This window comes from Thunnus albacares, chromosome 7, assembly GCF_914725855.1.
Source record: "Thunnus albacares chromosome 7, fThuAlb1.1, whole genome shotgun sequence".
NCBI classification, from domain to species: Eukaryota; Metazoa; Chordata; class Actinopteri; order Scombriformes; family Scombridae; genus Thunnus; species Thunnus albacares.
Genome location: NC_058112.1, coordinates 31,420,829 through 31,433,062, shown reverse-complemented (window position 1 = coordinate 31,433,062; position 12,234 = coordinate 31,420,829). Strand labels below are relative to the sequence as shown.

The following is a 12,234-nucleotide window of genomic DNA, read 5'->3' as shown; positions in this document are numbered from 1 at the left end:
AGGTTTCATGTGGGCGTGTCAGCTGGAGAGACTCAAATACTGACTGAATGTACATATTGTTTGTACAGCTTCCTGCAGTGCAATCCACATGTATCCCACATTTACCCCACATGTATCCCACATGTAAACCATATGTAACCCACATTTAGCCTACATTTAGCTCACATTTAGTCCACATTTAGCTCACATTTAGCCCACCTGTATCCCACATGTATCCCACATTTATTCCAAATTTAACCCACATTTAGCCCACATGTATCCCACATTTAACCCACATGTATCCCACATGTAAACCATATGTAACCCACATTTAGCCTACATTTAGCTCACATTTAGTCCACATTTAGCTCACATTTAGCCCACCTGTATCCCACATGTATCCCACATTTATCTCAAATTTAACCCACATTTAGCCCACATGTATCCCACATTTACCCCACATGTATCCCACATGTAAACCATATGTAACTCACATTTAGCCCACATTTAACTCACATTTACCCCACATGTAAACTACATGTAGCCCACATTTAGCTCACATTTAACCCATATGTATCCCACATTTAGCCCACATTTAGCTCACATTTACCCCACATGTATCCCACATTTATCCCTCATTTAAACTACATGTAGCCCTCATTATCCCACATGTTGGCTCAGTATCTGTGGACGATTCCTGGTCTGAGAATGTGTTTCTGTCTTTCTTTCACCCCTTGCTGCTGATTGTTTGTTTGTCCTGTTTAGTTTTTATGGTTCACTTTAAACTTACTGTGTTTTGGCTTCATGTTCACTTTGTGTGTGTGTGTGTGTGTGTGTGTGTGCGCGTGTGTGTGTGTGTGTGCGCGCGTGTGTGCATGCATAATGAAGATGAATGTTAGAAGTGAGATAAAGGGTTTTTCATCCAGAGACAGAAATCAGACTGAGGGACAAAAGATCTCTTTACTCGCGTGTGTGTGCATTTGTGTGCACATGTGTGTGTGTGTGTGTGTATGTGTATGTGTGTGTGTGTGTGTGTGTGCATGTGTGAAATACAACGCTTTCACAGTTTCCAGGAATACAGACCGTGATGTTCTGGTGAAGAAATTCTGGCTAAACAGGAAGTCTGTTCAGCTGGGAATCTGTGTGTGTGTGTGCGTGTGTGTGTGTGTGTATGCATGCGTGCGTGTGTGTGTGTGTGTGTGTACTACAATGATGAAACAAGGAATGTTGGCAGCAAAATAGAGAATTCTGTTGATTGAAAACAGAAGAAAAGATTGTGAGGGCCAGAAAGTGAGAAGCTGCTTTCGGACAACGTTACACATGCCCGTTCCCATTGCGACAGACATAGAGCAGGGAGGAGCAAACATAACTGACGCTGATCTCTAATGTGGTGACCCAACCCTGTATCTGTATAGCTCTGGATGATTAAATTAAACTTTGCAGAGCGCGCAGTGAAGTAAGACAAGAAACACCGGATGACTGCAGACTATAGAGACAGACAGACAGAGACAAACAGGAAGTAGGGAAACAGATGAAACGGGTGTGAACAATTGGATGCAAAGGACATAGAGACCTGCAGCCATGACGAGCAGAAAAAAATCATTTTTTGAGTTTTGGAGGAGCAAGGAGGAGAGACGAGCGCTTTTGCAGAGAACTGATAAGCTGAAGCTTTCTCCTTCACAGCTGTAAGTCTGATTCTACACATAACGACCCTTTAACTTCACAAACACACATCCAGCATTTATACACCCGAACAACTTTAATATAAACTACCGCTGCAACCAATTGTTTTCACGATTAATCGATTAATTGTTATGTCAACTAAATGTCAGAAAACTGTGAAAAATGGCCGTTGTAATTTCTTTTAGTCCAAGGTGATGTCTTCAAGAGACAAAATACAGAAATGAGCATAAATCATTCTTATTAGATTAGATTAACTTTATTATTACCCCAGAGGGAAATTGGTTGACAGTTTGTGCACAAAATTTAACATACACAAATAAAAACATACTCACATGGTCCACATGTGGCATAAATCCTTAGTAATAGTACACAAAACTACACAGCACCAATCAGCAATGCTTATTACACCAAATAATTACATGTTTTATATGCATGAACAAATATATTTTTGTTTAGTTTTTAAAAATATCAGTGACAGACAGACAAATGTACAGTTTGTTCTCCTACAGAGTCATTACAGATGATGGAGGATTAAGTCCACTGTTAAATATCCAAGATTTGTGAGAAATTCTGAGAATAAAAGGCGTAATTTTTCGAGAAAATCTACCTTTTCAATTACAACTTTTCTATTGTAATTATTATGACTTTCTTCAAAAAAAAGTACAAAAGTAAAAATTTTTTTACTTGTGTCTGTCTTACAACTTTTTTCTTGAAACATCACATTTTTCTTGAAAGATCAAAACTATAAAACAACAACTCTTTTCAACTTATTTCTTACATTTTATGAAAAATTATCACTTTTTTCTTGAAGTATCACAACGTTGATGTCTTTAAATGTCTTGTTTTGTTTGATCAAGAGTCCAAAACCCAAAGATATTCAGTTTCCTATCATGTATAAACACGTATAAACTTCAAATACTCACATCTGAGAAGGTGCAACCAGCAAATGTTTGGCATTTTTTCCTTAAAGAAATGACTAAAACAATTATTTGCTTATCAAAACAGTTGCTTAAGTAGATATATTTTCTGTCGATTGACTAATTGATTAATCATCTAATTGTTGCAGCTCTAATATAGTGAGACATGCTCTGTGTGATTGTTGGACTTCAGTCAATTTATAGGCAGCAGACATTTTGACTCTCTACAGCAGTGTGATCAATAACCATGAAAAATGTAAATCAGATCACATGATACACGCTCAGAGTATGAGTGCATTATAGGAACCATGGATGTATATAGAGAAAACTAGATATATGAACAGCGCCGGGCTTTGAAGCACATTTGACATAGTGGCTGAACTGTGTAATTACAATGTCACATGATGCACACACACGCCCAAAAAGACTCATAGACCCATAGACTCATAACACAAAGAGCAATAATTGAGCTTGTTTGCAGTTTGAGATGTCCTGTCAACAGTTTACAGACGTCTTATAATGGAGGTCTGTAGGGAAAAGGGGGATTTTTTTAGCTGCAGTACCGTGAATGACCACTGGGACAAACTGGCAGCGAGGCGGGGTGACAGCACCATGCGTGGTCCAGGGTCGCTGGGATTTGTTTTGGGTCCATCATGTTTATGTTGGTATCCCCCCCCCCCAACCCCCCTCCCCTCAGGAGTCGGTTGCTAGGTGACAGTGGAGTACGGGCAGAGCTGCAGAATGCAAGGTTCGCACCTCTGCTGCCCCCTGTTGGTACGGAGGTCTTCAGACGCTTCACACCGGCCTCGCTGGAGGAGATCAAAAAAGAGAGGAGGAAGGACAAAGAGGTAGAATACATATCGAATCAATATACTGATGAAACACATAATCAATACATAGCTCAATCATGTGTTATTTTACATTGTAGATCAGAATGTTACCAAAGTGACCTGCCGCACTGATCAAACTGACTCACAGGTCAGAATTTCTTATCAATACATTTGACTGCAAAAAAAGAGCCTGTCAGAGGAATTCTGAGGACTAGAGTTTTAATCAAGTTTAATTATTTTAATTAAGTGATCAATTACAGTGAATTACAGTTTTTCTTGATCCCTTGCACACTATAACTGGACAGATTAATTAACCTCCCCCAAACCATGATGCCACTTACCAAAAGACAGACCCATTTCCCATCACTATAAACACTATTCCTCTGTTTTTACTCGTGCTAATTTAGAAAGCACTGGCATTCAAAATCATTAACTCAAGTCATCACAGCTGGAACCAAGTTAGCACACAATTCCCCAGTTGGAAACACTAAGAGTCAAAATTGATCACACACCAATCAGAACCACAGGATAGATAGATAACAGGGCCATGGGTCAGTTCATTTGTTTCGGAACAATGGACCCACAAAGACCTGAGGCAAAATAAATGTGATTTCTTTCTTTATGTATGTGTTTCTTCATTGGATTATGTTGGTAAATACATGGAAATTTTACTGTATTCAACATTCTTTATCTGTTGCATATTTTTAGAGTACATTTACTTTTTCACTTAATTTCAGTTTATTTTACACAATAATTTATATATATTATATAAATATATATTAAATGTATATATAGTTTGAAGTTTGTGAAGATGAGTAATGCATTTGTGTTTAGCGTTTTGGGAAATTTAACATAATTTCAGGGAATGTGTAATAAAAAAAAAAAACCTACAACTACAAGTCGAACTGTCTGATTGGCTGGATCTGTTTTGACAGGTATCTGAGGAAGACCTGCTTAAACCAACCAGTGACCTGGAGGCCGGGAAGCCCCTCCCATTCTTCTATGGGGATCCGCCCACCGAGCTTCTCAACACCCCATTGGAGGATCTGGACCCCTTCTACCAATCACAGAAGGTCTCGCTCTATTACTGTAAAGCCCAACATTTGTACATTAGTGTAGTTTAGTACAGCATTAAAATATTGAAATGGTTCTTATTAGATTAGATTAAATAATTTATGCAGCTCTAATATAAACATGTTATTAAGTGAGACATGCTCTGCGTGATTGCTGAAATTTGAATTACAATAACAATGAAAAATGAAAATCAGATCAATAACACTGCTTCAGTTCATTTCCCTTTACTGTAATGGCCACACACCCAGAGCATGGGTGTATTATAGGAACTGGATATAGGACTAAAACTTTCCTATTTTGAGTTTTGAGTGTTTCATCTTTGACTTTTTCCTCTTAAAATTACATTTTTCAAAATATCACATTTTTCTTGAAAGATTACAAGATTACTACAAAACAAGGTTACAACTATTACAATACATATATTACAACTTATATTACAACTTTTTTCTCTTATCAACTCACTCTTTTCTTGAGAAATTATCACTTTTTTTCTTAAGGGATTACGTACTTTTTTTCAAGAAGTACCACAACTTTTCCTTGAAATATTACAACTTTTTTCTTGACAAATTATGACTTTGTTCTAAAAAAATGTGACTTTTTACTTAAAATATTATGACTTGTCTCTTGAAAGATTACAACTGTTTTCTCATAATGTCATGGCTGACTTCTTGAAATCCCAGATTATTTATTTATTCTTACAGTGGCCCTAATACTCTACTGACACTCAGAGTTGGAACTTCCTGTTAGACCTTTTATGAACAAACTGTAATATAACTCTAATACCAGAAATCCTTATTTGGGATTTCGGAGGGTAGTGATGTTTAAAAAGTCCTGTCTGCACCACAGAGCAGATGTTTGTATATAACCAGGTTTTACAGCTGCATGGCCTAAATAGAAGCCATCAGTCATTTTCTGTAGCAGATGTCTGAAACATATCATCAGTTCAAAATCAGGTTTATTTGCAATTTCTCATCCAATTAGTAAAAGTCATGAAGTATCAAGCGTATGTTTTTTGATTTGTCTCTCTGCAGACGTTCATCGTGCTCAGTAAAGGAAACATCATCCACAGGTTTAACGCTGATCCGTCCTGTTACCAACTGAGTCCGTTCAGCCTGCTGAGGACCGGCGCCATCAAGATCCTCATTCACTCATATCCTTTATGATGTCACACTGTACTCCTTCCTGATAGGTCAGTTAAACCAGCAGAACCTTATGCAGGTTTTGAGTCTCTCTTTATGGTGGTTTTGTTCTTCTTTGTGGTGGTTTCGAGTTTCTTTGTGGTACTTTTGAGTCTCTGTGGTGGTTTTAAGTCTCTTTGTAGTCATTTTGTGTCCATCAACAGCACTCTCAGAAGTCAACAGTATTTAGTCTAAACACTGAAAGCTCTGCATTTTCTTCATCCATTAACTTTTGAAGTGTGAACACACTACAGACTGTAAACTACTGAGAAACAGTGTGCAGGAAATGCAGTTTGTTTTTCAGGTTAACCCATAAACAATGATCGGCTGACAATGTTTTGTAGTTCCTTAATGACAAAACTTTATTCAGTTTGTTTATCATGTTGACGGTTTTGATCAACTGTGCGATGATGATGATGGCTGTTCCTCCAGAGTGGAGCGAGATTGCTGAGTGAGTACATGCGCACACACACACACACACACACACACAAACACAAAGACTATTGATGAGATTTCACAACAGGACCAGAAAAACAAGACAAAAATGAATTACCAGCTCCCTGGAAATATCAGACTTCTTGAGTCCCAGCAGAAAACAGATTTTTGAAGTCAAATATTAAAGTTCGTGCCTCTGAAACAAAGAGTCGCTCTGTCCTCCGTGTCATGCCATGACTTTGTTCATGGTTCACAAAAGCTGCCATCTCAGATGAAACGCAGATAAAAGGTTGTTAAAGTTCAAACAGTTTGAAATTTAACCTTATGTGCAAATCTTGAACTCAAGCAGCAGCACAGTCTCATTCTCAGAAAATTTAAGTGTATTGAGTTTTTGTATTTTTCTTGTATTGTGTTTTGATCTTATATGAACAAGTTTATCATACAGTTTGTCACAAAGAATAAAATTATGATAAAATGATGATTTATCTGATCTGAGGGTGGTGCTGCGTGAGAAGTACTTTACATTTTTAGTGAATGATTCCATCTTTGGAAGTCCATGACATATATTTGAATGCTTCGGATCTGGTGATGAGAATGTCTTTGTTGAATAAGATAATAAGAAATTGTAAGAATAACTGAATCATCATAATGTTATTTGTTTGTTGAACACTGCATTAGAGGCTTTTGATACTGTTGATAACAATATTTTGTTCATTAAGCTGCCTTTTATTGTTTTTCATGATCCTCCTTACAGCTGGTTTAGATAAGATGTTTCTGGTAGAGTTCAGACTCCACTAGTTTTTTACCCTTTACATAAATAACATTTATTTTCCAACTGAACATTGCAGTGTTCCTTTTTATGCTGATGATACATTCTTGTACACCATCGATTCTATTGCAGACCAAACAGACCAACCACAAGTCCTCTTATTAATTTAAACTGGGCTGTTGGCTTCAGTTAGCAGTGGATGAGTTCAGAAAACAAACTATCCATAAAAACATTCAGTCGGAGCGCCCTGGTAGTCTTCTGGATAAGACACATATCACATAACTGCAACGTCAATGGTTCAGTTCCCACTGTGGACATGTGTTGCATGTCATATGCTTCTCTCTACCCATGTTTCTCATCTCTCTGCATGTTCAACTGTCAAATAAAGGCCAAAAATTAAAGATTTTTTTTTTAAGCAGTCCCAGTCAGAGTTTGTTCTGGGACTGTTTTCATTTGAAATTACATTACAGTTTTTATCTTAACTTCAGTATTTAAATATTCCAGAGTTGTAAGTGTTTTTCTATCTTTGAACAGATACGTGTTTATAGCCATCTACGTGTTTGAAGCCATCATCAAAATTGTGGCCAGAGGCTTCTGTGTGGGACATTTCACCTTCCTCAGAGATCCATGGAACAGTCTGGACATCGTCATCATCATAACGGCGTAATACACACTAGCACTCCTGTTATACACTTATTGCTAAAAGAAAAAAGTCTGAGCAACACCAAGGTCTGTAGAGAAGAGAAAGCCAGCTAATTCACTCTGTCTCATGCAGGTTCGCTCACACCAGCATTTAAAACTGAATGAAATGATTGTGATCAGTGGATTCTGGCTGGGACAAAGTAAACCTGTGGGAATTTCTTCAACTTTGAATTTTTACCATAAAATTATGCTGTTTATAAATAAACAAGCTATCTTGACAGAACTGATTTTTGAGGCAATGTAAATTGTTAGCTGTGTTGCTAACATCTAGTTTTATTGAACCTCCTCTGTCGGCATAAAAACTGATCACAGAACAGAAAATGGTTCATGTGACAGAAGGCCATGATATTAATACCGCTTTGAATAAACGTATCATTCAGTTAGTGACCCAGCTAACATAACAAGCTAACACACTTGCTAAATATCCATTAGCAAGGTTATTAGCCCAGAAAGTTTTGAATAAAATGAGGACCAGTCCTGAGGTCAAAATGTCAGGAGGAAGTGAAAAGTACAAAACTCTGTACAGTAAACCAGTACAGAGAAAATAGAAATAGAAATTTCTGGTGTGACAGAGACTTTATGGTGTTAATGGTAATGATGATGGTGCTAATGATGGTAATGGTGTGTCTCTGTGTTACAGATGTCTGACAGTGTTTGTTGATTTGGGAAGCATTTCTGTGCTAAGATTCCTGAAGATCATGGCAATCACCCCCGGTCAGTGTGTGTGCGTGTGTCTCTTTAAGGTGGTTGCATAGTTTTCTGCATTAAAGGGCTATGGTGTAACTCGTTTGCTTCTTGTTGATAAGTAAAAGTTATTGTGGACAAAATCTATATATTCTGAAGTCCCACCATCATAAGACAAACACTGTCATCTTGCTGACCATTTCATGTTTTTCATTTTTCCTTTTTTTTACGATGAACCGCTCCATTGTCATATTACAAACTATCAAGGCAGGGGGGCAGAACCTACATAGCCACAATGTCCTGATAGCTTATATATAAATATTTTCAGTTTTTAAAGCAACTTAATGGAAACCAGTAAAATATCTGTTTCAAGATAAATTTGTATACAGCACTCATCTTTCCATGCCACCTTTGACAGACACCAGTTCTTACTAGCTAACATATAACTCATATTCCAGTAAGAAACAGCAGCTACGCTAACATAGACTACACAAAGTTAGCTCTGCAGGTAGTAAGAAATGAACTAAAATGCACAAATTAACCAAAACATGGGAATTAATTGTATTGTATTTTTCGAACATTTGATGTACTAAAACGTATATATTATATACACAATAATGTTAGCATGAAAACAATAAAGTAATGTTAGCATTAAAACAATAAAGTAAAGTTAGCATAAAAACAATGAAGCAATGTTAGCATGAAAACAATAAAGTAACGCTAGCATGAAGATAAAGTAACGTTGGGATAAAAACAAAAAAGTAATGCTAGCATAAAAACAAAGTTAGAATAAAAAAGTAATTTTAGCATGAAAACAATTAAGTAACATTAACATGAAAACAATTAAGTGACATTAGCATGAAAACAAGATGAACATGTTGGGACTACATGTGGACCACAGTTTACCACATATTTCAAGACTCCGAGAAACCTGAGCCCTGGGGGCTCCCACCCAAAGTTTGAAGCTCCACCCATGGATCCAGGTTATCAAAACTAGAGACTCCCCTCTTATCTTTCTCTTTTCTCCCCGAGCTGCAGCAGGAGCAGCTCCTTGCTCTCTTTCTCCTTCAGCTGCAGGAGCAGCTGCTTGCTCTTTCACACCTCCAGCAGCTGCTGGAGCAGCTCTCTGCTCTCTTGTGTGGCCTTCTCACAGCAGACACACACAGTCTTCTTTACGGCAGAAGAAGCGAGATCCTGCCTAAGACTCAGAAACTAAGTTTCCTTGTGCCAGCAGCTAACACACAAGTCTGCTGGCCAGTTTAACAAGTACAGGAGCCGCGAAATGGAGTTAGCTTGCCGCTAACTCTACACAAAGGAGTGACCTGGGCCCTCTGCACGACTGGAGTGCTGTCTCCCCAGCAATGCCTGCATCTTTCAGCTTCAGAGATTGATCACGTTATTGAATTTGGCAAACTCTTCATTAAACAGCCTTAAACACACAGTAACAGACAGTCCCTCAAGGAAATTGCAATTTTGCTAAATTACTGCAACTTTTCTGCGTGAAATGGCCAAATCAACAGACCGCTTTGGATTTGGACCAATTGTTGCATTTCGTGTTGTGGTAATTTGCATCATCGCAGCGCGCATTCAGCAAGGATTCAGGAGCACATTTAGATGGAAAATGGATGAATCTCAGCTGCCAACAAAGATGACTGCCATAGACCGAGCAAAACAATTCCAGAAAAGTTTCCAAATGAAGTTTGCATTCAGATAGTCAGAAGAATACAAGTTGATGTTGTTCAGATGGCAAAGACATAATATACCTCAAACATAAAAATGGGCACTTTGGAAATGAAACTATATGTTTAGATCAATGGATTTATTTTAATGGCATTATTGACTGATTTTATTTGGTGCTAATGTTTAGGTGAAAGTTTATTTAATAAAGGCTTATAAATGGAACTCAAGTAAAGTATTTTCTTCTTTATATAACTTTGAGCCCATGGTTCTCATGTTCGGAAAATACATTTAAAAAAAAACATTTCTGTGATTTGCTTTTTATCAAAGGAAGTGATTACATATGACTCTTCATTAGTTGTAGTTTAAATAAAATCACATTATTTTCCTTTGTTTGCAATTTTTTCCCAATTCCCGCAATCTTACTGCCAAAAGAACAAAACATTGCAAAATGTATCACAATTTTTGAATAAAGCCGCAGCAAAATCAAGCAATTTTACCGCAATAATCACAAAAAAACTCAGCAAAGCAAACATTTATTCCTGCAGTTTTGGAATCATTTATTTCCTTCATAAAATCCAGGACTCTGACCAGATCTCTGAGGCTATTAGCTCATTCTGCACTCTGAACTAACCGGGAGGGGGGGTTCTTCTTGTGACAATGAACCATCTATTACTTCTGCGATTTGCATAGTTTAAAATTCACATATTGATCTTCTCATAAACTCTCATTCATTCTGGTTTGCATTCTGACCCCCTGCCTGCTGTTTTTAATGTCAACAATTGAATCATTTGATTTTCTTTTTTTAAACCCTCCTCTCTTTTTCTCAGGTTTGAGGACGACTGTCGGCACTCTTGTCCAATCAGTGAAGAGGCTGGCTAATGTCATCATCGTGACAGTGTTCTTCCTCAGCGTCTTTGCTGCGATTGGCCTGCAGTTATTTATGGGAAACCTGAGGCAGAAATGTGTCATTAACCTGTTTGGCAACATGGGCACTAACGGTTCTGATTTCCAGGAGTTCACCAACAATCCTGGTATGATGAGAATGATGATACAGTGTTACACATATTTGTGATTATGTTATTGATTTGTTTATATTTTACAGGGACAAAGCTTATTGATCACCATCAGTGTTAAACAGTTGTGTCTCTTTTGGTCATTTTGTGGTTGTTTTGTGTTTGATGTCTGTAAGTCAAAATTGTCAAGTGTTTGTTTAGATTTGAATGGATGAGCAGCTATCATACTGACAGCTCTAACTTCTGTCTGTCTCTGGTAGAGCACCAGTACTTCGAGCCTAATCATTATGATGCTCTTCTATGTGGAAACAGCTCTTTTAGCAGGTATGTTGAGTTTACACAACTCCACATATGACTGCTCTGTTGCATGCATTATTACTGATGGTGATGATGGTGTGTTCAGGTCCTGTCCAGAGGGTTTCACCTGTCTGAAGGCAGGAAGAAACCCAAATTATGGATTCACCAACTATGACTCATTTAGTTGGGCCTTCCTGGCTATGTTCAGACTGATGACCCAGGACTACTGGGAGGACCTCGCCCATCAGGTCAGTAACTGACTCGTCCCACAACACAGTCTGGACTTAAGGGCTCTCTGGTTCCACCTGACAGAGCTTTAAATTGATATTCTGATGACGTCTCAGTGATTCAGCAGTTATATGAACATTTTTTTATTATTTTATTTGTTTATTTAACAGGAACAATAGAGTAGAGTTAGCCTAGACAGACAAATTCACAAAAGAATTACAGCATCTAATGTTATAATTCAGACAGGGGTACAGAGAATAAACATTGCGTCATACAAAATTAAAAGCACTTTCCAGTTAAAACATTGCATCATACAAAAAAACCAAATAAAATATTCATGATAGGTAGAGCACTGTCTGATAGTGCTGCGTATCGTATTCAAAATGTTGCAGCTCTAATGCAACATGCAACATTTTTGGGGGGGGGAGGGGGGGTGAGATTGTGAGTAATTTTGTTAATTAAGCGGGAGTTTGCAAAGTAGACAAAATTATCAAAGGTCAAAAGGTTGTACTGTGTAACTGTATGACAATGATGATACCTTGCAGGCTTTTTGTCCAATATTTTGAGTGTTCTTTTGTATAAACTGTGCATGGGCCTAATAATGTTTTTTTCCTGCTTGGGACCAAGTGGTAATACAATATGACAGGTGTGGGAAAATCATAGAGTGCATGTACAACTTAGCAGCATCTGTTGACAATTGGTTCCTAATGAATTTGAATTTGCTAGGGTTCAGTTTGACTGTAGGTGTGAATCGATAATTATCCC

The 12,234-nt window shown here is 37.7% G+C and overlaps 1 protein-coding gene and 1 long non-coding RNA gene across 2 annotated transcripts in view; one reads left to right on the top strand and one right to left on the bottom strand.

Annotated features, from left to right (window-relative positions):
• Nucleotides 1-12,234, bottom strand: part of LOC122985399 — a 365,027-nt gene that overhangs the window by 67,408 nt on the left and 285,385 nt on the right. The gene's annotated exons all lie outside the window — the stretch shown is intronic.
• Nucleotides 1,325-12,234, top strand: part of LOC122985313 (sodium channel protein type 4 subunit alpha B-like) — a 34,593-nt gene continuing 23,683 nt past the window's right edge. Inside the window, exons 1-10 of the mRNA XM_044355874.1 lie at nucleotides 1,325-1,664; nucleotides 3,277-3,427; nucleotides 4,345-4,482; nucleotides 5,515-5,633; nucleotides 6,023-6,112; nucleotides 7,400-7,528; nucleotides 8,208-8,281; nucleotides 10,759-10,962; nucleotides 11,205-11,268; nucleotides 11,348-11,489. Coding sequence (XP_044211809.1) covers nucleotides 1,561-1,664; nucleotides 3,277-3,427; nucleotides 4,345-4,482; nucleotides 5,515-5,633; nucleotides 6,023-6,112; nucleotides 7,400-7,528; nucleotides 8,208-8,281; nucleotides 10,759-10,962; nucleotides 11,205-11,268; nucleotides 11,348-11,489 — 1,215 coding nt within the window. The 5' untranslated portion in view covers nucleotides 1,325-1,560. The remainder of the gene's footprint in view (nucleotides 1,665-3,276; nucleotides 3,428-4,344; nucleotides 4,483-5,514; nucleotides 5,634-6,022; nucleotides 6,113-7,399; nucleotides 7,529-8,207; nucleotides 8,282-10,758; nucleotides 10,963-11,204; nucleotides 11,269-11,347; nucleotides 11,490-12,234) is intronic.